This window comes from Pomacea canaliculata, linkage group LG2 (genome assembly GCF_003073045.1).
Source record: "Pomacea canaliculata isolate SZHN2017 linkage group LG2, ASM307304v1, whole genome shotgun sequence".
Lineage (NCBI taxonomy): Eukaryota > Metazoa > Mollusca > Gastropoda > Architaenioglossa > Ampullariidae > Pomacea > Pomacea canaliculata.
In genome coordinates, this window is record NC_037591.1 from 39,673,730 (window position 1) to 39,697,438 (window position 23,709).

General features: G+C 38.6%; 1 protein-coding gene across 1 annotated transcript in view; it reads left to right on the forward strand.

Annotated features, from left to right (window-relative positions):
- The window catches only part of LOC112556955 (low-density lipoprotein receptor-related protein 4-like), a 209,862-nt gene that overhangs the window by 139,681 nt on the left and 46,472 nt on the right, over positions 1-23,709 (forward strand). Inside the window, exons 12-16 of the mRNA XM_025226459.1 lie at positions 19,372-19,525; positions 20,624-20,857; positions 21,604-21,772; positions 22,115-22,245; positions 23,498-23,657. Of these exons, the coding sequence (XP_025082244.1) occupies positions 19,372-19,525; positions 20,624-20,857; positions 21,604-21,772; positions 22,115-22,245; positions 23,498-23,657 (848 nt within the window). The remainder of the gene's footprint in view (positions 1-19,371; positions 19,526-20,623; positions 20,858-21,603; positions 21,773-22,114; positions 22,246-23,497; positions 23,658-23,709) is intronic.

The window sequence follows — 23,709 nt, forward strand, 5'->3', positions numbered from 1 at the left end:
TATTGGTTCAGTGACCCAATTTCTCTCTTTTTTTTTTTTTTTTTTTTTTTTTTGGAAGTAGTGATATTATCATAGATACTCTTTGGTTAACTGTCTCTAAGGAGAGTATCTACTGGGCCTTTCTGTGGACTCTGTGTCGAGGCTACTATTCTACGCCGACGCCAACAAGGTCATCGGAATGATATCACTGGACAACAACAGTCATCATATTGTCGTCGATTCAGACATCGGTCGCCCTGTAGACATCGAGTTGGACAAACACAATGGGTGACTATAATACGACTGTAAATAACGATAAACACATTGAGCTCCTTATTTTTAATACTTTTACAATGCTGACAAATAATATAACAGTTCATGTTAGAGACTTTATTCTCAAAACATATAGAGCTGTGTGATTTACATGCTAACGATCATACACTCGGGACTTTGGATAAAAGTTACAAGAAGAAACAAAAAAGGTTTTAAATAAGAAAAAAAAATCCTTGTGTTGTAATGTGGCAGCTGCAGTTAAAGACATTGAGTAGGTGTTCAAATATGGAAACCTGTGTTGAAATCTTACTCCGATTCTTTGTACAAACCACAGTGTGATGTACTGGAGTGACCCTGTCAGGGGTAAAATAGAGAGGTGTAACTATGACGGCTCGCACCGTGAGATATTTATTTCCTCCATCTCGCATCTTAAATATCCAACTGGTCTTGCTTTGGACACAGAAGGTAAGATGTTTCGTTATTTTTTGTATTTTTTAATGATTTTTAATGTCAAGATTTTCTTACTTGTCTTTTTTGTATCATTGGTTATTTCTGTCTCCTTTAAAAACTTAGATTTTCTTTTACAAAGTTCCCTTTACTCTCTTGACCTGTGTATTTAAGGATTCGTTGCTTGTTTTTCTCTCAATTTACTTTGCTTAAACAAATCCAAAGGTGTACATATTCGTGTCTGTTTATTCCTGATTTCCTCGATTCTGTTCAGTCGTATGCATGTGAAGAGTGAATGTATTAACAACATCATGGACGTGTAAACGGGTGGATGAATGGATGTGAATGTGAAGGGAGGAGACTTTACTGGGCAGATGCAGTTACACAGCTGATAGGATGGAGGGATCTGGACGGCAGAAGTACTGGAGTTTATTTTGAACATCAGGGCTCGAATTATATTGGCCTGGATATCTACCACACTGAGTTGTTTGTCACGGACTGGGGACCTGAACGGTAAGCACTAAGATTTTTCAATGTCTTACAGCAGGAAACAAGGTTGTTTTTAACATTAGGACAGGAGGTACAGTATAGAGAAAAAGCTTTAAACAACATTTTCAAGTAGCAACAGTGAAAACCGTTTTATATATGTTTTCATTTGCCAAGGTGTACAAAATTCCTTATGTAATACTTATACTGAACCTTTTTGCTGGGTAGTAGCAAAATTTGAACTTTTATAATTGCGATGTAAGAGAGAGAGTTATAGTTCAATGTAGACTCAAAAGGTCTGGGAGTCAATGTGAGGGGTTATCACCCTGACAGTTATACAGGTGAAACGTGTTGTGTGAATGTGTGGTCATGTCAATAAATACTATTTACTGAGTCTTCTATCAGTTGCGCCATTCCTCGAGTAGCCTTTGTGGAGAAGAAAGTTTGTATACTTAGAGAAAGAAGAAAAGGGTAAAAGTGTAATTCCTTGTCCAGACAATATAAACTTTTGTAAATTCTCTATTAATTTTCTGATAATATTTCGTAACTTCTAGCTGTTTTAGATGCAAACAATTGAATACTGAGCTAGTAATAGAACAAGTGTGGGAAAAAGATAGAGTTAAATAATGAATGAATGTGTAACGAATATTGTGATGGAGGACTAATTCCAGTAAAATGAGCAGGAACTGCTTAAGTGAGAGAAGAACGGAGGAACTTGAGTCCAGACACGCTCGCAAGTAGAAAGAAGTGGGATCATCCTTTCATCTACTTTGCAGTCGACAGAGGGACAGCACCAAGATACTACAGTGGTTCTACCACAGTCACAAAGGGACAGCACCGAGATATTACAGGGGCTCTACCCCAGGTACAGTTTCCACGGGACCTAATTCAGCAGGCGGAACTACTGGAGCTGTCATCCGAGGTTCATCCGTGTTTGAGAGAATATTGAGATTGCACTGGGAGGCGGCGAAATCATCGCTACTCCCTGGTTAATGAATAGAATCCTCTAGCTGATAGTTTTCTTCGAGGGTGTGTTGTGATAAACAAAGGATAGTTCATAACACAGAGACAAGGAATGCTACCCTTACATAGAAAGGCCACACAATGTAACAAGCTGGTTTGTATAGCGACTTCCAAACACTTACAGACAGGCTCAAAGCGCGAGACATGACTGTCCACAGCTCTTTGCGATGGACGAAGCCACAGTAATGTAGGAGAACAGTCTCATGTTGTAGCTGCTTGGTTAATACAACTTCTTTCTGTACATAAGACAACTCTTGATGTAAGCTTTCTATAATTATAATGATGACAATGATCAACTTTATTGGTCCGAGTTGGCAATTTAAACATGGGAAGGTGCTCTAGTTACAGTAAGTTAACAATTAAAGTAGAACAAGTTCATTGCAAGGTGCGGCATAAACTAATAGTTCTGTTAATAACATTAAAGTCATTTGCTTACAAATAAAGGTATCATTCCAAAGAGTACAATTTAAAACTCTAAGTTTTTTGTTCCTGTTATAAAAAACATTATTGCTAATATTTTTACTTTGTCGTGCATCATTATTATTAACTATATAAAAAAAACTGATTTGCAGTGCTGTGCATACGAGACTTTTTTGTTATATTTTGTATTTCTCTGTCTCCACTCCCTACCACCAGCTTTCACCATGTGATCCTTCACAGAGCCAGCGATTGCGGTTGGGGGGGGGGTGACCGCCTAAGGCCCCACGCCTGATTGGGGAGGAGGCGCACTAACAGGTGCACCATGGGGATGAGACAGTCCGTCATTTTTATTTCCCCGCTGTGTATACTGTGGCGGCTTCTAAGAGCCCCGCAACCTCCTACCGCCGGCTCTGTCTCTTAGTAAGCCAACAAATACAACAAAATAAAATGGACATGATATAACTAGACAGAAGGTTGTACTCATTTAAGTATTGTTTTTTTTATACAGAAATCTGGCGAAAACAACACACATCTATCGCATTGGCAAAAATGGAACAATAAGGGCGACTGTACAAGTTAAAGGGAGAGTAAACGATGTTCGGGTCTATGCCGAGGAAAGAACACATACAGGTGAGTGAACATTCGGTAGTGGCAGGAAATTTAAGTTTAAATGGTGAGTCTAATGTGGAAATGTACAGATTATACTTTTCTCGTATGGCTACTTTATTTGTCTGTGTTTTTTGGACTTTATTTACTTGCACCTCAAAAAGCAAGAAAACTGTCCATACAGATATACATTTTCTTCACTCATATTTACTCATTCACCTGCTGTGCACGCCATTTGGGATTGTCTTGACCAGTGGTGCTTAATGCTGTTCAACTTCTTGAAGTGTATTCTGTTCTTTCAAATTCCTGGTTTGTTTGTGCCGTTGGTGTTAATATGACATTGTTCTCGTTAGTGCTGGTCTCCATTCATATATAAAGCATTGTAAAACATGGTAGAAATAAATTCCACGCCGCTCGAAAAAGAATGATATTTTAAATTGTAAACCCTTTACCTTATCTTTCTTTGTTTGATATATCACACAGAAAGCAAAAAAAAAAGCATCAGCTGTATTATCTCTAAATGTGCTAATATTATAAAATCTGCTAACACAAAATGCTGCGTGTCGCGGTCATGGCTCAACACAGGTCGGGGTAGGGCAAGGAAGGGATGGGAGGGACAAGGCCCTGAGGATATTCTTGCCCTAGGTAAATCCGCTGGCCACGGTGGAGATGGTAGAGTTACGAAGGTTAGTTCTAGACTAGCCCTGCTTCCTTTCTACTCAGGCTTTTATGTCTCTCTTTCCAATGTGTTTTAATGATTGTTTTGTGTCAGTCGTAGCGGACGAGCTGACAGGTGAGAATTTTGTAATACAGGCACTGGAGGAGCTACCTAACGTGGGAGAGGTTTGTGCTCAGTTCCGGAGAGCATTGAACTGTACCACGTTGTGTTCCTAAAGCTCAAATCAAATAGAAAAAAATCGTCTTTTTTTTCAATTTTCTATCCTGGATCCTCGAACTCGATTTCAGTCAGTGCTTTCGAATGGTGGTCTTCAGTCCAGAACGTTGTCGAATCATCATCAGTCTCCGTTTCCGACGGACGTCTTCGTCAATCGTCCTCATCGGTCATCATATCCGTCACTGTCATCGCCATCTGTGAGTTCCGTGGACGGATCGCTGCAGCCATTAGTTGTGACGGACATCGCCGTCTTTACACAGGCTGAGCGCCTCTTTCTTGTATACCTCCTCTTGTTACCTGCTTAGCACTTATCAGCCCTCTCTAGCCTACCTGGTACTTCCGCTGCGGAGTGTTTGCCCCAGACAGCGATTAGGAGAGGGGGTGCGTTTGAGCCTGTGACGTCAGAGGTCAGTTTAGTTTTGAGCTCAAGGAAAACAATGCGGTTCTGAGCCTTGTGCGGCTGCTGAACAATTTGTTGTGATTAGTTGACTGTGTTGTTTGTTCGTTTGTTTACGTTGTTTTTGGAGTCCTTTTCTTCTTTTTTTTCTTTCTCTCTAAATTATTAGCTCATTAATAAACCTGTATTTTACTTCGGGCGTTCGAGTCTCTGTGTGTTTCTCTGTGTGTGTCTATATGTGTGTGTCTGTGTGTGTGTCTGTGTGTGTGTCTGTGTGTGTGTCTGTGTGTGTGTCTGTGTGTGTGTGTCTGTATGTGTGTCAGTGTGTGTGTCTATATGTGTGTCTGTGTGTGTCTGTGTGCGTGTGTCTGTATGTGTGTCTGTGTGTGTGTGTGTCAGAAGCCCGCAGCACTCGATCGCGTTACACGACAGAAAGTTCAGTCTAAAAAATGTGTTTTATGCTTCGCTTATATTCTTTATATTTCATAGGACTGTCAAATCATTGTGTGTATTGATATTTAAAGTTTGTATCTCATGACACACAAAAACTTCTCTTTTCTTTTCTGCAAATTGATCAAATACAGTTCATCTTTAAATAACCTTTATGTTGAAACCTGTAGCTGCGTTAATATTTTAAAAGTCAACCTCATGTTCATATTTTCAGCATCTACCTCGTTGGCACTTACAAGCGATCAAACAACAACAAGTGAAACTACAGGTAGTGTTAACAGTTTCCTTTTCTTTCTTTTTGGTTGGTTGGTTTATTTATTAGGCAAGTGTTTTCACCCTGAGGTCATTTCGTACTTTAAGAGACAGGGAGGGGGGGAAGAACCCAGAGTACCTGGAGAAAACTCTCGAAGCCCAGCCCTGTGAACAAGTTAGGGGACACATACGATGTCACATACTGTAGTGGGAGCTTGTGTAGGATAGTGTGTACCGCTGACAATGCTTGTTCCCTCCTACCCGCATCCCGTTCCACCCCATCACTGGTCGCACGCCAAGAGCAGGTGACATATTACCCAAACTGTCCTGTATTAATAGCGAGAAACAGTCAGTGCTTGCACCTCTTTACCGAAATGCGGCTGGTCCTGCTTGGAAAAGCAGTAACACTTTGGTTCTGAGTGAGTGAGAAATACCATTCTACCGCAAGGTGCTTTGTTCCCACTGGAAAGCGGCTCGCGTCACTCAACCCCATCTTCCCCCACCCCAGCGAGTTAGGTGCTAGGTTTTAGTAGACTAGGTAGGTTAGAATAGATATAGTAGTTGTATGTGTAGATTATGTACATAAATATATGTCTTTGAACTTATTTACCTGTATGAGCGTGTCAGTCAAAACGAATGCTAGTGTGTCGTGTGTATGTCCTCGTCGTGTGAATGAGGTGAACGTGTTTCACTAGCGTGAGAGTTGTGTTGTTCGTGTGTTATGGCACAGTAGCAGAGAAAACACATGAAGATGCATGAACACACCAAAGAAAAGGCACATAGAAAAGCCGGTCTTTTGTGGATTCCAAGATCGGCTGAGTGCGGGTGGATAGTGTATGAAAAAAACAGAAAGAATACCGCACGAGGTAGATATAATAGACAACGCTCCCGACGACTGAGAGCTAGAATTTTAGTGGAAAATTCTCTTGGGAACTTCCATCCTCTTACCTGGAACACCAAAGAGGAACGAACTGCTTGGCACTAGGGGCCGCGGTGTTGGTCTTAGAGGAAGTCGTCAGTCCGGCGACAGTGCATCTGGATGTGTAGACATGAAGATAATATATATATATTGCCGTAACATCAGATCTCTTTGTGTATGTGTTTTAGTTTGAAACGCTCATCAACAAATTGTTTTGTATCAAAAACTTGCGAAACTTGCATCTTTGTAAATGAGAGATTACCTCCCTTATATTGCAAGAGGTTCTCTTTAACCGGGGCCGTGTCTTGTCGCGTCGCCGGGTATTTTATGCATCGTTAAACCTCTGACCCCGTTAGCAGTTGACGTGCGGGTCGAAACTATTTTTTCCCCACATGGGTTTTGCAATGTTCGCGCATGCGTACAGCAAGTCAGTGCGAAAAAAACAAAAACAAAACAAAAAACAAAAAAAAAACGTGTGCGGGGGAGGGGGGAGTCGTGCGTGAGTCATGTCGCCCATTTCAAACGCCTCGTAGCTATTGGACCGTCGATATTTGCATACGTCCTTGACATTCCACCGTGGGGGAAAATGCCTGAGGGAAATCCGCGCATGCGCATGCGCAAACCGAAGCACGTCATTTCTATATTTATATCATCGCCAGAGAATGAAGACAAGATGTATGTAAAACATGTACCACCACTTTATAAATCAAGACAGGCGAACTGGCCAAACAAGGAATTATGGATGTTGCTGGAAGAGGTTTGTACTTACAGTTGTTTGGGCTCAGTTTACTTTGTTCCTCAAATTGAGAGACTGTTGAAGACTCATTGTTTAATTTGATTTGCCAAAAATTCGTGTGTTACATTCTTGTGGCTATGCTCGTTATCTATTTTTATATATCTTGAAGTGTTTTCTTTCTTTCTTTTCTTTGCGAAGAACATAGAAAGGCCACAGAGGGTGGTGAAGTAAAACACTGTGAATACAACAGCACCATGCTAATATTTTAGGCGAAGGATCAAACCTTACAAATGGCATACAAACTCGATGTATTTTATAACACATCAAAATATATTTTAAATCTTTTTTAGTTTTTGTTTGTGTTGTAATAGTGTGATCGATGTGAAACTTTTTCACCTTAAGTGAAATTTGACTTCTGATTGTAGCTAGCCACTTTTTTCTATTCCCATTAAAGGGATGATAGCCTATAATGTTCTGAGTCATTGCACCCTTTAATGAGCTTACAATATGTATGCTGTAACAACTCTTCTTTTTTATTTCTCCAGGAAGATATGCTCAGCCTGAAAAAAAAAGCACAAACTGCTCTGGTTTGCTTTTAATAAACTGTAATCATGTCATTACTTTTTGTAATAAAGTAATACTTATTTTTAAATGACTTAAGCTATTTATTCAGCCTGATGCACCTTGAATTGACCAATAAATTTATATGTTTCAGAAGCAGCGTCAGTGTATACAGCTCCTTACATAAAACATTTGTGTACAGGTACTTTCTTCATCTTATTGTTTGTGTAGATGTGCCTTCAATGACTTCAATGACAGCATAACTTATGTCGAAAATGATCAACTGTCACTGGAGGGTTAGTATTTTACCAGTTTACATCGGTGAGGGCCAGTACATAACATTAAATAATATATAATGTATTAAAATGTACGTACAATCTGAAAAAAATGGATGATATACAATGTCAAGTATTTCAGATTTTACGACTAGGATAAATTATGTAACAGTAAATTTCATGCCAACAGCCAACAGTTAATTATTACATTTCTGGAGTAACATTTAGGAAATTTGTCATTGTCTTGTCATGTTGAGTACTTAACCTACAACAACAGCTTTGTTAACCAAGTAGATGGGATCATCGCAGACAGTCCATCAACTTCATTTGCCTCATCAAATTTTGTTGAGCTGGTGGAAAACGAAGTGGCAGACAGTTCACAAAGTTTGTAACAATATGTTAACTAACTACTGTGCACATGAACAAATAAAGTAACTGTTGATGAAGATTTTTAGTCAATAACCAAAACACCCACTTCTTTCTATATTTACTATATGCTGCACCTCATGATTTGTGGATGTATTACTGAAATATTTCTTAAAATTTACCTCTAACAACAATTAAGGAGTAACATTTTTAATAAGGTTTTCTTCACACACACACTCACTAAAGTACAGTAGAATACTAAATTATATGAACTTTTGTATATTCCCCCACATTTTACCCTTTTTTTGTAAACCTGTTAGTTGACTATGTAACAAAACATATAGCACCTGATTAATGATAATTTGAAAGAATAAGAAACAAAGAGCTAACAGGAAGTACAGAAAAGCATCAATGTCATATGAGAGAAATTTAATTGTCATTACTCTTCGGAAAAATATGAGGTTACTGTAACAGAAATGTGCAGAAAACTCTTATTTACATCAATTGAAATCATTTTTTTTTGTAGTTTAGTATCATGTAATAAAGAAACCATGCAACTGAACTTTGAAATGCTCAAATTACTTGAACATGTGTGCTTCAACATGTGAATCTTGATTTGTTTCTTTACAGGGGAGCCTACAAAGGATGTCAACAGACATGAATGCTTATAATGACCTTATGACCAGTTTTATGAACTGACTATACTTTTCAACTTGTAATTACACAATAATAAATGATGTAAGTGCTCATCGTACAAAGTTCATTTAGAGCACTCAAAAATTAGCAATGAAAAACGAACATCAAAGTTAGACATTGCTGTGCTGAACCAACTGCTGTTACTAACTGTGTTGTTTTATAAACAGGTAAAAATATTTGAAACAAGACAAACACAGATATTTGTTACCATGTGACATATGTATGATCTGTTTTAGAGTTCCTGTAAATATTTAAGACAAATAAAATATCTTCAGGTAAGAGATGTACCTTGTATAATGATTGTGTATGACTGTGTGATTCTTCCACACTTTCTTCTCAAAACTACTTCACAGTAGAATTATGAAGCCAAGAAATACATATTTATCGTATTTTGAATATGAACGAGATACTCATTATGCGATCCTTAATTAATATCTGTTGTAAAAAGGTTCACATAACTTATCCAGAATCCCAACATGCACTGTTTTTTTGGAAAGATGCTTGATTGCTACTAATTATACAGTAATACTTTGCAATAACAAGCACACAATTATTTTCAAACCTCAGAAGAACCGATCAACAAGTCTGTGCTTTGCAGATTCACCTGCTGCAGTTCGCATCCTTTTTGTTGGAACATCCCGCACAGGTACAAATACATTGTACCTATAATCATTATCCTGGTCCTCCTCATCTTCATCCTGTGGATATTACAGTTTGAGCATTCTTGTTTTGTTATTTAACTTCAGGCATGCTATTACAACAGTGTATGCCTTCTCATGTTCAAGCTGATGAACTCGCAAGCAGTGCCATCTTCTTATGGCAACATCTGAAATACAACAGACACAAACACAGACTGTAACAAACATACTGATGCGAACTTCATAGTTGTTATTGATCAGGCCTAAGCCCATTTCAAGGGGTCAAGTGAGCAACATCAACAACAAACATCCTAATTATTAACTAAAATATTAAGTTACTGAATGCCTATCCGCTAGCAATGAGATGCTCAATTAAGAGTGAGGAAGAAAGACGAAGGGTGAGTGACAGAGAGGGAGGGAAAAGAGAGAGAAACTGAGACGGGAGAGACAGAAAGAGAGAGCCATGACACCTTTTAATGTCAATGAGTCATAGTCATTTTGACACTGGGGGATGTCTGCTGCTGACAGATCTTTCTGCTACAGGAAGCGGAAGACAGATATTGTTTGTGGACACTGCACTCAAGTCAAACCCACGTTTTTACTTTAAGGAATTCTTTGCCCTCTCCATCCCAACTTCCAGCTGTTGGCCTCAGGCAGGCAGTATAATGTGCCACGTGTACGGAAAGCTGCCTACCGGAGATCCTTCGTGCCAGCAGCCATCACCATCCTAAATAAAGGCACAAGGACTCAGGAGGAATGAAGCACAGTCTGTAGAGTAGAGGTTGCTGACATCCATTATCAGCCATCACCTTGTTGAATGTGCGCTCCCTTTCGAACAAACAAGACGAGCTCTCTGCGCTCAATCTAAATAATGAAATGCAGGGATTTCTGTCACAGGCCAATAGACGACAGATGACAATTTATAATGTTGTTTGCCTACAGGTGATGAAAAGATAGTAGTATCAGCTGACAAAGTACTACGAGGATGACGGAAATGCAGTTCAGACACATTTTGTTGCAGTCTGCAATGCCAACGCATTTTTTAAATATATATATAAAGAAATATAAGGTATTGAAATTTTATTGACCATTTGACGGAGATCCAACTACCATGAGGGTGTACCTTTACTCCTAACTGTGTGTGTGTAAATGTCTGTATGAGTATGTATGCCTGCCCTTGTGAGCAAAAGAAAAATTTCTGTCTTGGGTCTCCTCGACAGACAGTAAAGTCTGATTTGATTTGAAAGTTAAAAACCTGTTACTTTAACAGCAAAACACCTTCATTAAAACGACACAAAGAAAGCCAAAATCACTAACATTCTGAATATAGAATTTTGTTTGCAAACATGGTTTAAACACTTTAGTCTTTAAAAAGTTGCAAGCTTAATAGACATTACTTACATTTCAAAAAGAAGCAAAGAACTTAAAAATGATTCCACCAAACTTTTTTTTGGAATCTGTCATCATAATGAAAGCATCAAAACGGATTTTAACAGGAAAGAAATCGGAAAGAAAAATCTCGAAAACGGAAGAAACAATCAGCTCACGGGACCTCTGTCACACAGACAGCTTCGCAATTTTATTGAACGGAGCAAAAATATGGTTTCAAAAGGAAACAACCCATAGAGAAACTCTCTAACACGACATGTGTTTACTCGAGATAAGAGCCAGGCAGGTTAGTTTTTAAGAGTCCAGCGACATGTAGCCAAGTGACCAAAGCCCAATATGAAGCAAGACATGGTGTCTCTTGTAGGAAATATTAACCCTTATTCGTCCACAGATAAATGCTGTGTAAAGACAGCACGGTGTCTGCTCTTGATTTTATGAGCCCTTACTTATCACCAGAGAAATCGTGTAAAGCTTGAAAGCTTCTCCTCACATCTACCCCCGGATTACTAAAGAGATGGAATTATTATACTTTTATCTCGAACTGTTAGTGTTCCGCGTGTCTACGCTGTTCACGTTTCTGAGAATTACGAGCTCGATAAAAATGATGTGCTCTTATTCTTTTAAATACTACTTGAGATCCTAACCAAGACAGGACAGCGCAAAATTTAACTCATCAAAGACATCAATGACTACTTTTTCAATGAAAGGACTGGTGTACTCTACCGATGAACAGTCATCCGACTTTGATAATGACTTAGATGAACAGTTCAAAATGAATAATTCATCTAATAGAGAACAGATCATAGTAAAGAGCTTTCTTGACAGCTTTGTCTCATGTCTCCACCACGCGGTACCAGAGGTCAAAGACCTTCCATGACAGTCAGGTCCCAGTGTCAACGAGCTCGCGACCCACAGCATGTCGTTGTCTTGGAGAGAAGATGGGCGGTACTATGTACAAGCCAAGAGAAAGGACAATATTCATAGTTTTAGTTGCTTTTCAATCGACCAGTTAGATCACATCGAAAGTAAGCATCGAGAATGATAAAGAAGGACTTGAGACTATCACAACGTTCATTAATTGAATAAGACACAGGGCACAAAACCATATTACAAGGGAGACAAATATATTACAGTGTGTATTCACTATTTTACAGATTATCTCTTATTGTAAGCTGTTTCTGACTGTTCCTCTTAATGAATAATTTCATTGTCGTTGTTTAATGAAACACACAATATTGTCCAAAATGTTTTCTCAATGATTACTTTGTCACCATTTACTGTTTGACTGTGTCTGTTGTATCACATGAGTGGAAGTCGTAAAGATCATGACATTTGTTTCTCACTTCTATAAGTACTCTTTCTTTTTTTGTTGTTGTGTCCTGTTTGCACAAAAGTAAGAGAGTGAGCAACATTACTTTCTAAAACTGATGTAGAGTTAAAGCACATCTCTTGTTCAAAGATATCGAATTATAAATGCATTTTTGAAAGCTGAAGTGTAAATATATAGTTTGCTCCCAATGTAGACAGAATTTAAAATGAATACTTTTCATCGCTTTACACTTATTGTAATAAAAATCAGACAAGTAGAGGCAATAAAATGACAGAAACACTATGGCACACAACAGGCAAAACCGAGTAATGGAAATAATGCGATCATCATCATATTCGTCGTCGTCGTCGTCGTCGTCGTCGTCGTCGTCGTGCACCTTCATCATCATCATCATCATCATCATCAACAATAATAATTGTTCCTTGCAAAAATCGAGACACATGTCCGTCAGACATTGGAAAATTTATTCGGAAGAGTTTCTCCATCACGGTGTTATCTACACCGTCCAGCCACAACTTGAGCGGAAACACTTCTGCTGACTGGTGTTTATCGTGAGCTGAGCACAAATAAAGCCTAGTGACGTCTGCTTGTGAAGTTTGGACTTCCTGAGCTAGCGAACAACCTTGAGTATCGCAGGCGAGCTGTTTACAAAGAAATCAAAAGGCAGAGACATTGAAATAAAAAAGAGCATAAGTCAAAGAGATCACATTTTTTATAAAAGTTGATCCCAACAAATCTCCCATGGGGTCAGTCAAGATCCCGCCCTACAACGGATGGTGCCCGTTAGTCCCTGTAAAAGGAAGCGTGCAGAAAGTTGTGTCAAAAGACCCTCAAGGTCCTTTTGGGTAATCTGAGTAGAAGGATGAAAATAGAAAATAATAATGCCTTATCCAGGGAAAACCATTCAGCAACAGCTTGACAAAGAATAGAAGTTGTTGGTGGGAGAGAATGAGAAAAGCAGTCTTACCGTAAGGGACAAGAGTCTGTGAGTCCTGACGTAAAATTTGAAACCCTTAAAGGAAAAAGAGGAGAAGATAGGATAAGAGTCTCCTGTAGTGCTATAATATTAGTAGAATAAGGAGAAGCTAGGCATTGGAGTTCTTCAAAGATTGTTCGGATTCCTTGATAGTTGTTTTGAAGGATTGTAGACATAGATTATATGTAAAAGAAAACGCAGAACGCCTCCCAGAAACAGAGGGGAGAGAAGAAGAGAAAGACCGAAGGCGGCGGGATGGAGAAGGTGACAATAAGCATAGCTCATCCACATCTATCCCCTGCTCGCCAAGAGAACCAAAACGGTTAGAAACAGGGATTGATGGTGCTGTTGTGGTAGTCCGAGATGTGCACATTAGATAAGCTCATTAGTGGGTTTTTCTGGCGATTTTGGTTTGGTTCTTGCATTCTTGTGTGTCTGCTGTGTGGTATTCTTGTTCCTTGGTGGTTTTTTGTTGCGTGCTTGCTGGCGTGCAGTGTTTCTGACTGGTGAAGAGGGATGCTTGGACTGTGATGCTTGCATGGTTTAAGATGTTTGTGATGACTGGGTACCACCACATCATGTAAAAGTATAGCCTGATGGACTGGGGCAGGACCCTCAGAAGAAACCCATGTCATGTCCGTGTGGATAGACACAGAGACTAACGGTCGTCTTACAGCGGTTGCCGAGTAGGAAATGGAGCTCACAGCAGAAGATGCTCTTGAGGATCCTCTTAGTACAGGACAGCGAGCATCGGCGTATAAGACACTTACGCGCTCAATGGCGGCCTCTTCCTTCCACTTCGAGCAGTCTCGAGAAGAATCGACATGAGACCAGTTACACTTTGCACATTTGGCGTTTGAAGAACAACCAGCCACACCATGGCCTGTACTGCCGCAGCAAAAGCAGCGGGACTAGGACGGAGGTCTCTAAATATTAACTGTAGCTCAGCCCTGGCGTGTGGAAGTTATAATCCTATGAAATCTGTGTTTATCCTCTGATATTTTATCATCCTATCTCTCATTCTAAATACAACTTTTGCTTGCTATTTTCCTTGCTTTCGTGCATGTGTTCCCATTAATCTGTGTAATTTATTATTAATTTATAGTGTACATTTTATACTTGTTATTTCTCTGGACTGCAAATGCACATACACCCTTGTAGAAATTCATTGAAACAAACGCGGAAAGCAGTAAAACAAATCAGTTCAAGTTTTTTTTAAAGTAATAATATTAATACACTCTGATCAGCTCATGATATTACCTTTTAGATTCTTCAGCAGCAATTTGATGCGTTTTGACATTGAATTAACCAGTTTTGAGCAGTCTTACTAGATGTTACGGCCTCTATGCCAATGTTTATCAATGCCAGAATTTGCTTTATGGTAGGCGCTGCTTGCAAAAAGACAAGAAGTTCACAGTGAGGCTAAGATCGGATAGTTTTCAGGTCCCTGTAGTACGTTTATTTGATTATTTTTTGACAGTTTGACAAAGGTCTAGAACTTGCTGGAAAATATCAGATTAATTAGGGAATAACTTGTCCAGGTGTGGAACAAGTCTTCTGCTTTAAGCGCATCATGCTATCGACTGTGTGAAAAGAACTAACACAATGACAGCTAAAACAGGCATGGAGAAACTCTTCACACATGAGTAGATGTGGGCATTTCACAGCTTTTACCGAGTTACCTCCAAACGTTCTGACTTTGCTTCCCTTTGACGAAAAAATGAGTGAATACAACTGTTCTACAGTCTTCCAGAGTTCAGTGCTTGACTTTCATCGCTTTGGTCAAGAGTTGCTTTTCAACTAATATACAGATTTTCTACCTTCTATCAAGAAGCAACATTTAAAAGTAGTCAAACTAATTTCTATTGCTATAGCTCTCAGATCACATTGTGCTCATGTAAAGTCAAAATACTTGACACTTTCTCGGTGTAGTATCCACGTTAGAATTCATCTGGTTTGGAAATGACCGATAAACTGTTTTTTTTTTAATATAATGCAATCACTTATAAGCCTAAACATCATCAGTGCACCTTCTATGAAAGTTTTGGATACACATTACTAAGTAAACATCTTGTCACGATAGAAAAAAAACAAACACACTTAAATATATATATATAGTTTAGTAAAGAAACTTAAGTACAGGCGAAAAAAATTACCTAATGGAGTTTGCTTGAATTAATTTGCACTGGGGTTTCAATATGTATGTGCCTTGTATTACAATGTAATTGCTTTTATTTGCGTGAGGCGCATTGAGACTGCTGTATGATAAAGAAATGGGCTGTGTAATTATGAGTGTTATGATTATCCAAAAACCGTAACAGTAATAACATCGTTTGTGCTCTGATGTCCAGTTCACCAATGTTTAACAATACTAAAATAGGCATTTGGCTGACAAAGATGACAGTCATTTAGGTTTGATGACGGCAAACGTCAGGAACGAATCGTAACACAAGCAACGACAGACAAATATTAAAATCAAATAATTCTCATGTATCCTAGTTTTTATACCAAAGCTTGTTTTTGACCACAGCAGGCATCTTTTAGTAGCCCAGCCTGTTTCTGAAGTTTACCTCCAACTCCTTAATGGAGTTACACTGTCAACAGTGATTCCAGGTTTTATCCGAATTTCTAATCAGATAAGGGGCAGAAACTACGACGGTTCTCCAGTAGATATATGTTATCGTGTAAGACTGTCATCATTAGTTTAAATTCTTCATCGTACTTGTGCTCGTTCATTCGAGAATAAATGTCTTAATTTATGCTCACTCCTATGTTCTGACGATGTGACATTAATAGAAGCTGATATCAGCTATATGGTATATGGTGTGGCTCAGCGGTACAAGTATTGTCGACAAACTTCTACACACACACACAGTCACAGCACGAGCGGCTTTGTCTCGTTCACGTGATCCTCCTGGTGCGTGCGATCAGCCAGTTATCGAGGAAAGTCACGTGACGACAAACCTTGCAAACTGACGAACCAATGGCGTTCATGGAACAAGTCTAGATGAGGAAGATGTTGTAAGGAGGAAGTAAATTTACTGGGGACCGTTGTCTCTTGTTAGACAGAGAAACAGAACTGATTACAGAGAGACGTGTATCTTCTCGCTAGATAATTGTGAATAAACCAGAGCTATTAAGTCGGAGAAATTACATCTTGAGGTGAGTTTTTCCTCGTCGTCATCATCATCATCATCATCATCATCATCATCATCATCATCATCATCATCAAGCATAAAGGACATAGCAAAAATTAACATATTTATTCTTAAATCCATGTGATCATATTTGCCAAAGTTTATTCAGGGCCATTTACCATCTGTAATATTATGAAATATTGAAAATGGAAGAGCAATATGACACCTGTCCAACAATCCCAGTCCAGAAGTTAGAAAGTAAAGCTAATTAGTTTTCCCAGATTAATGGCAAACTTTTCAAATGGCGTTTATGGACATGCATCACATCAGTAGTCTGTGTGTGTGTGTGAGAGAGAGAGCGTAACTTCATGACTGCAAATAAATGAGATAAGTGAGATAAAGATTCATATCGTTATGTGTAGCACTGTTAAGTATTGTTGAGTATAAGGCCAGAAATCTTTACTCGCCAACCCAGCGGCTGATTTATCATCGAAGGTTAGGGTGGCTTATGAAGATACTTGGGTTTCTCCTGCTAGATGCCCTGCCATAGGCAGGGTGTTTTTGCTTCATCTTATAACTTGAAATATCTCCTATTGGTAAGAAAAAAATTGTCAGGAACCTTTTACCAGTTTTTGATAATGTAAACAAAGTTATCCCTCTTAACAATAATGTTTCTAATAAATACGGAATTTGTTTTTTCTAGGAAGTCACTAAGTGGACTAATATAGTTTGTAATCTTATCATCTGTTTTAATTCTAAATATTTTTGTACATGAGATAATTAATAATTAATAGACTAACATTATTATTTTTTAAATTTATGTTTTCATCTCCTGCTCTTATTTCAGAGATCAAGATGACTAGGCAGTTTCTTGTGTGTTTGTTTACACTTTTGATTCAGCACCACGTACAGAAAACACGAGGTAAGATCAAGAGGGGGTCACAGAGAAGGGTCCTAATAGTTTAGCTGAAAATTACTGAGCAAGAACCTATTTACCCCTGTCCTTTTTACACTTATGTAACAATATAGTCTTTGTGATGAGGAAAATGTTAATTATGATGGAGTCTTACATTTTAATCTTGACCTTTGGTGTCACAAGAGCTTTGTTTATATTGTAGCCTGTGATGGTGTGTACACCTCACCCAGTGGCTCCATCTCGTCCCCGCTGTACCCCAGTCAGTACCATCCTAATAAAGACTGTACCTACATCATCAACACAACACAGGGCCATCGCATTACCTTGACTTTTGTTACATTTGACATTGGTGATGGAACCGATGACTGCAAGTTTGACTCTTTGCAGGTTTGTGATTGTTTCTTTGCATTTATTTAAATGGCGGGTTTTCATGCATTATAAAATACATCATGTATTATTCTGACACTTATTTGGAAGATTTATATAGGGAATAATTTCATTGGGTGTTTTTATACTTTGTTAGGGACTAAAAGGCCAAAGGTAAAATGAAATGCAGTTAGAATATATTACACAGAATTAAAGGAAGATAAAAAAAATTAACTAAAGTGATAAATGGAAATAGCAAGCCCTCAAAAATTACAAAATGCTGGCCGAGAGAAAAGTGATCTTTAGCACCTCCATTCACAACGGCCTACGAGAGTCGTCACCCAGAAAGAAGATTCATAGCTGAATATTTTATGTTGTGGTAACACACTACCATCTCTCATAAAACTAAAAAACAAACTAATGCACATTTCTATTTAATAATTAAGTTTTTTTGCACGTGAGGCACATACAAAGGTAAAGGGTAGTACGAAAAATCTAAAATATAAAAATAACAGAGGCTATAGCAGTCAGAAAGTATCTGTAAAAGAAAGATAATAGACACAAGGAAATCCACGAGGATATGGTACAGACACTCACTGAGGACTCCACTTCCTATGCAACTGTGAAGAAGTGGGATGCTGAATTCAAGTGTGGTAGGGTCAGCACAAAAGCTAGTCCTCAGTCAGGTCGTCCAAAAACCTCTAAAAGTCCATTACTTCTGATTATCCACACCCTTTTAACTGATTTCAACGGGATGAGCAGGCTGTCTGCAAGATGAGCCCCAAGAATGTTGAGGTCAGAGCAGAAGCTGAAAAGGTTGACATTTCCAAGACACTTCTGACTCACTCCAAGCATGATCCTGAGAATTTTCATCGCATATTAGTAACTCACAATAAAATCTGGGTTCATCACTTCAAAGCTGAATCAAAGATTGAAAGCAAACAGTTGAAACACTGGTTTTTCCGCACCCCCCCCCCTCTCCCGCCTTAAACAAATTCAAGCAGGTAGGGTCGGCAAGGTGATGGCTTCTGTTTTTTTTTTAATTCTAAAGGTGCAATCATGATACACTAGCTGGAAAGGGGAAAAACTATTGATGAACACTACTATCCATTAGAATTAACACAAATGAAGGAAGCCGTCAAGTTAAAACACAGAGGGAAGCTGAGGGCAGCCCTGTATAATGCTCCCTTAAACTCTGCTCAGGTTGTAGTAGATTAAGCAGCCAACTGTGGCTTTGTATGCTACCCATCCTCCTAACTCACCAGACACAGCCTCATGTGACTCATACTTGTTTCCAAACTTAAATCCCACACTTATGTTGTCGTCAGTTTGGAAACAGTGATGAGGTCACATGTGCTGTGGAAGAGTTTTGATCGTCTAGGTCCTAGACTCTAGGAGGCCACCTTTTTCCGTGATGGCATTGCAATGCTTGAGCATCGCTGGAACGTGCATTGATGTCACAGGAATGTCAATATGGAAAAATTATGAAAAAATGTCTTGTTTCTGCAAGTCCCTCTGGATGAGGCTTAGAACTTTTTCAACTACCCTTGTACTCATGTTTACAGTATGGTATTCACTTAGTGACAGGGAGCGACATCAGTCACAACAAAATACAATTCACAAGAAAACGGAGGATAAATATAATTTTAAGTAGTAACTTATTATATATATATTATTTGATATGTATTGTACAACTAGATGTTTGTAGAAAATAAAAGGTGACTGGGTGGGTATGCGTATCTGTCTGATATGATAAAAAAAACCGAAACTTTTCTGAACTTTAGCAGTCATCATCATATTTTAGTTTCACTTCAACGAATTTATGCTCACATCCTAAGATCCGGGATGGAAGCTCCGAGCTGTCACCGTCTATGGGTATCTTCTGTAACACGAGTGTTCCGGACAGAGTGAGGTCCACGTCTAACACCATGTGGATCAGATTCCGGTCTGGCTCACAGTCAAGCACTGACTTCAATGCAACTTACTCATCAGGTAAACAGCAATTTCTAAATCGCTACAACTATGTCCTTTTAATTTTTAGTTCCTTTTTTGTCTTGATGAGTACACTTGTCTGGTATGTGTCAAGGACATGTAGAGCACACAGAAATGCTAAATCGTGTACACGAGTTTTGTCACTTAAAATTAAAAGGACATGTGCTTCGAGGCTTTCCCTTTGTTTATTTATCCTAAACTTTACTGCTGTTGCATTTTTCTTGTTTCTTTCTTTTTTCTGTTCAGTAAAATTCCTAATCGACTAGTGTGACTGCATTGGAAATATACTGTAATTATACGGCGATATAAACCTAATAATATACAAATCTCCACTTACATTCTGATCAAATCATATCATAACCCTAAACTTCAAAAATAACTTACCTAGACATACTCTCTTCAATTTAATAAATTTTTTAGCTATTTTTTATAGCATATTATGAATGTTTAACATGTCTTATATCTACTATCCAGGTGGTTTTCCATACAACCATCTAGAAACATGTATATTTTGTCACTAAAGGCAAGAACTGATTTTATATTTCCTTTTACCGAGCCAAAAATTAGTGAGAATACAGAATGCTTGGGACATGACAGCACACCACGGACGTTTTTTTTTGTCCTGTTCTCTCAGTTTTTCCTATAGTTAACTTCGGACATGCAGGTTTATTCACTTTTATAAAATCCTCAGCTAACAATAAAATACCGAAGGTTTTTAACGTGTCCAGCTAATAAAAACTGAATGGTTCGTTATAATTGTAAATACCACAGGATCTACATAATAAATACTGCGAGTTAATACAACACAAAATTGCGATAGCCGGAACTATCCACACAATATATATATTTTCTTTTTCTTTCCTTGTCCTCCTTCCTCTTTCCTTTTGCCTCTTCTTTCGTGTGATCACTTTTATCAATTTTCTGCATTTTCTATTATTCTCTCTTCTGTTTATGTTTTCGTCCTATATTCTAATTAAGATTAAGAAAAATTGTAGCTGAGACAGTATTTGAGATAACAGACTTTTAACTACATGTTAAATGTTAAACATTACTATTGTTATGGTGAGACTAATGTCAGAAACTTCATCTTGTCCACAGCAATCATTCCACAGAAGTTTCTCCTTGTCACTGACTCGTATAACGGCATCCGTCGCATAGACATCGACACGGGAAGTAATGTTACAATTCGTCCCAGTGGTCTACGGAACCCATTAGGTATTGACTACGATCCAGTAGACGGTCGTGTCTATTGGTCAAATACACGGGACAAGACCATTCGATCCGCTAACCTTGATGGCAGCGATGCTCGGCTGGTTCGCAGAATTAGTCAAGGTAAAGTCACCATGGTCATTTGGTCTGTACTTACTATAAAATATACCTAAGACCAATTTATGATAGTAAATATATTTTATATAGCTTATTTTTCTACTAAAGGTAAGATTCAAAGTACTTTACAGAAAGTTAAGTACACAAAATAGACACAGCATGCCTAATACACACAGAGGCCCATGTCAGCAGCAAGACTGACTGAGAAACATTCAACAGCTGCAAACAAAAAGACAAAAATCCTAAAAACAAAGTTCGCCAGGAGAGCTAGGCATTAGAAAAAATCGTTTAGTAGTCGGAACGATGAAGAAAAAATGTGTTTGATGTAACCAATGGAATAACAAAACTACAGAGAAGTTATCGTGTGCACAATCTCAAAACCAATTGTTTCTACATGTTCTATCGGGAGAACAGACGAGACTGCCAATGATGTGCTCATACTTCATCTCCTACAACGATGAATGACACACAAGTTGCATTACAGATCGAGAAAGATTATGAAGCAGTTTCCTAAAAGAGCTTTACATCTTTGCTGCTGACATACGGATTAAAAAGAACAACAAATACAAGATGGCGCAACTGTGGTAGTAGAGTCAGGTTATCAGCAAAGTTGTCCACAATGGACCACATGGCATGGCAATATTAAACAACATAGAAGAGAGCAAGTGTCGTGGCAAACGTGCTAATCAACAGGACACACACAGGTGACAGAAATCTGTATCATAAATACTCATTTGTTGTCTGTTTATAAGGAGGTGACCTACGGGGCCTTTCTGTGGACTCTGTGTCAAGGCTACTATTCTACGCCGACGACGGCAACAAGGTCATCGGAATGATATCACTGGACACCAACAGTCATAAGATTGTCGTCGATTCTGATATTAGTCAGCCTGTGGACATCGAACTCGACAAACACAATGGGTGACTATTATTAAATTCGTAAATGATAATGAAAAAACTGAGCTAATTAATTTTAATACGTTTGCGATGCTTAAAAATAAATTAAATGTTACAGAATTTATTTATCAAATGTATACAGAAGAGAGATTTACATGCTTATAAAGATGATACACATGGGATTTCAAAAATGAAAAGGGAAAAAGGAAAAAAAATCGCAGATGTAAAGGGAGAGAATAACAAATAAATGAAAGTAAAAAAACTTAGAAATCCTTGTGTTCAAATGTGAGAGCTGCAATCAAAGACACTGAGACCAAATATAAATGTAATTTAGTTTCACTCTCCAATTATTTACACAAACCACAGTGTCATCTACTGGAGTGACTACACCAGGGGTAAAATAGAGAGGTGTAACTATGACGGCTCGGACCGTCAGACACTGATTTCTGCATCCAGGCATCTTAAAGGTCCTAATGGTCTTGCTTTGGACGCAGAAGGTAAGATGTCTTTTTTTAATTGCACCTAATGCTTATTTGTATGTGAACTTACAAAGTTTTGTTCTGACTTTTTTCTCCATCATAATTTATTTGATTTTGCTAAGCTGATTTAACAACTTATTTACAGGTAGAAAGTAGGCTTTTCTTTTTTAACCTGTGTATCTGTTGGAGAAGGGTACACAGACAGGTCACTGTCAACACACTCCGGCTCACACCTGTTCTTTCTAACAACAAAGTAAAAAAGATTTGTACTGGACTTTTGACTCTATTATGGGGGGGGGAGGGGCTTGTATTTATTGTTGGGAGGGGGGCAGCTAAGTTTAGACACCTCGACATCAATACACAAACATGACTATAAACAATAAACATCACATTACTGATATGAATGACTTTCAACCTCTCTGACGTTCCTTTCAATTAGACAAAAGTGTCTCCAACAGTTCCACAAAATAGTTCAACTCACTGTTTGGATGATGTCCTACAGACGTTCACACTTAAACACACAAGTACACTTCCTCGAATAAGCTTCCTTGAGAAATTTTCATCGAAACACTTTCCTTGAATATCCTTCCAAACTTTGCGACTTCCAAACAGTAGGTGCTGACTAGGCAGACACACCCGCTGGTGACGATGCAACTTCAATAACCACAATAATAACTAGGCAAAGCTGGTGTTGACTAGACATATGCACCAAGCTCCTGACGATCCTACTCCAAACGTCTTCCCTCTTAGTTACTTCCTTCCTCTTAGGTAATTCCTCTGTGAATAATTCATCTTCCAGGTAATTCCTCTCCTGGTTAATTCCCTGACTAGACAAGGAATTATTCCAATTCCTTAATCTCCTCTACTCAAAATTCGCTCCAGTCTCTCTCCTTCAAAGACTGGCGTGGGAATAATCTAATTCAGTATTTTCCCCATACACCTGGGGTTCAGTGAACATTTCGCTCACTCATACACGCTTTTTCTTTAAATGTCTTCACTTCCACGCTTTCTATCTCGTATACGGGTAAGGGTGATAATCCCATCCTACCAACAGTCAGAGGTGACCCCTAGTATCGATGTTTTGTTGTTGTCTGCTTATATCTCACCTTTCCTTTCTTTGCATAAATTGAACTGTAAGTGTATATATTCGTGTCTTTCCATTCCTGATTTCCCTCATACTTACCTGTGTTTGTGTTTATACGTATCTCTGTGATGAACGAATGCATTTATGAATGTGTGAACGGGTGGATCCATGGGTGCGCACGTGAAGGGAGGAGACTTTACTGGGCAGATGCAGTCACACAGCTGATAGGATGGACGGATGTGGACAGCAAACATTCTGAAGTTTATTTTAAACTGGAGGGCTCACATTTTGTGGGCCTGGATATCTACCACAATGAGTTGTTCGTCACGGACTGGGGAGCTAAACTGTGAGTGTTATTGCGATTGTTCTCTCGGATATAGAAATAAACGAAGTTGTTT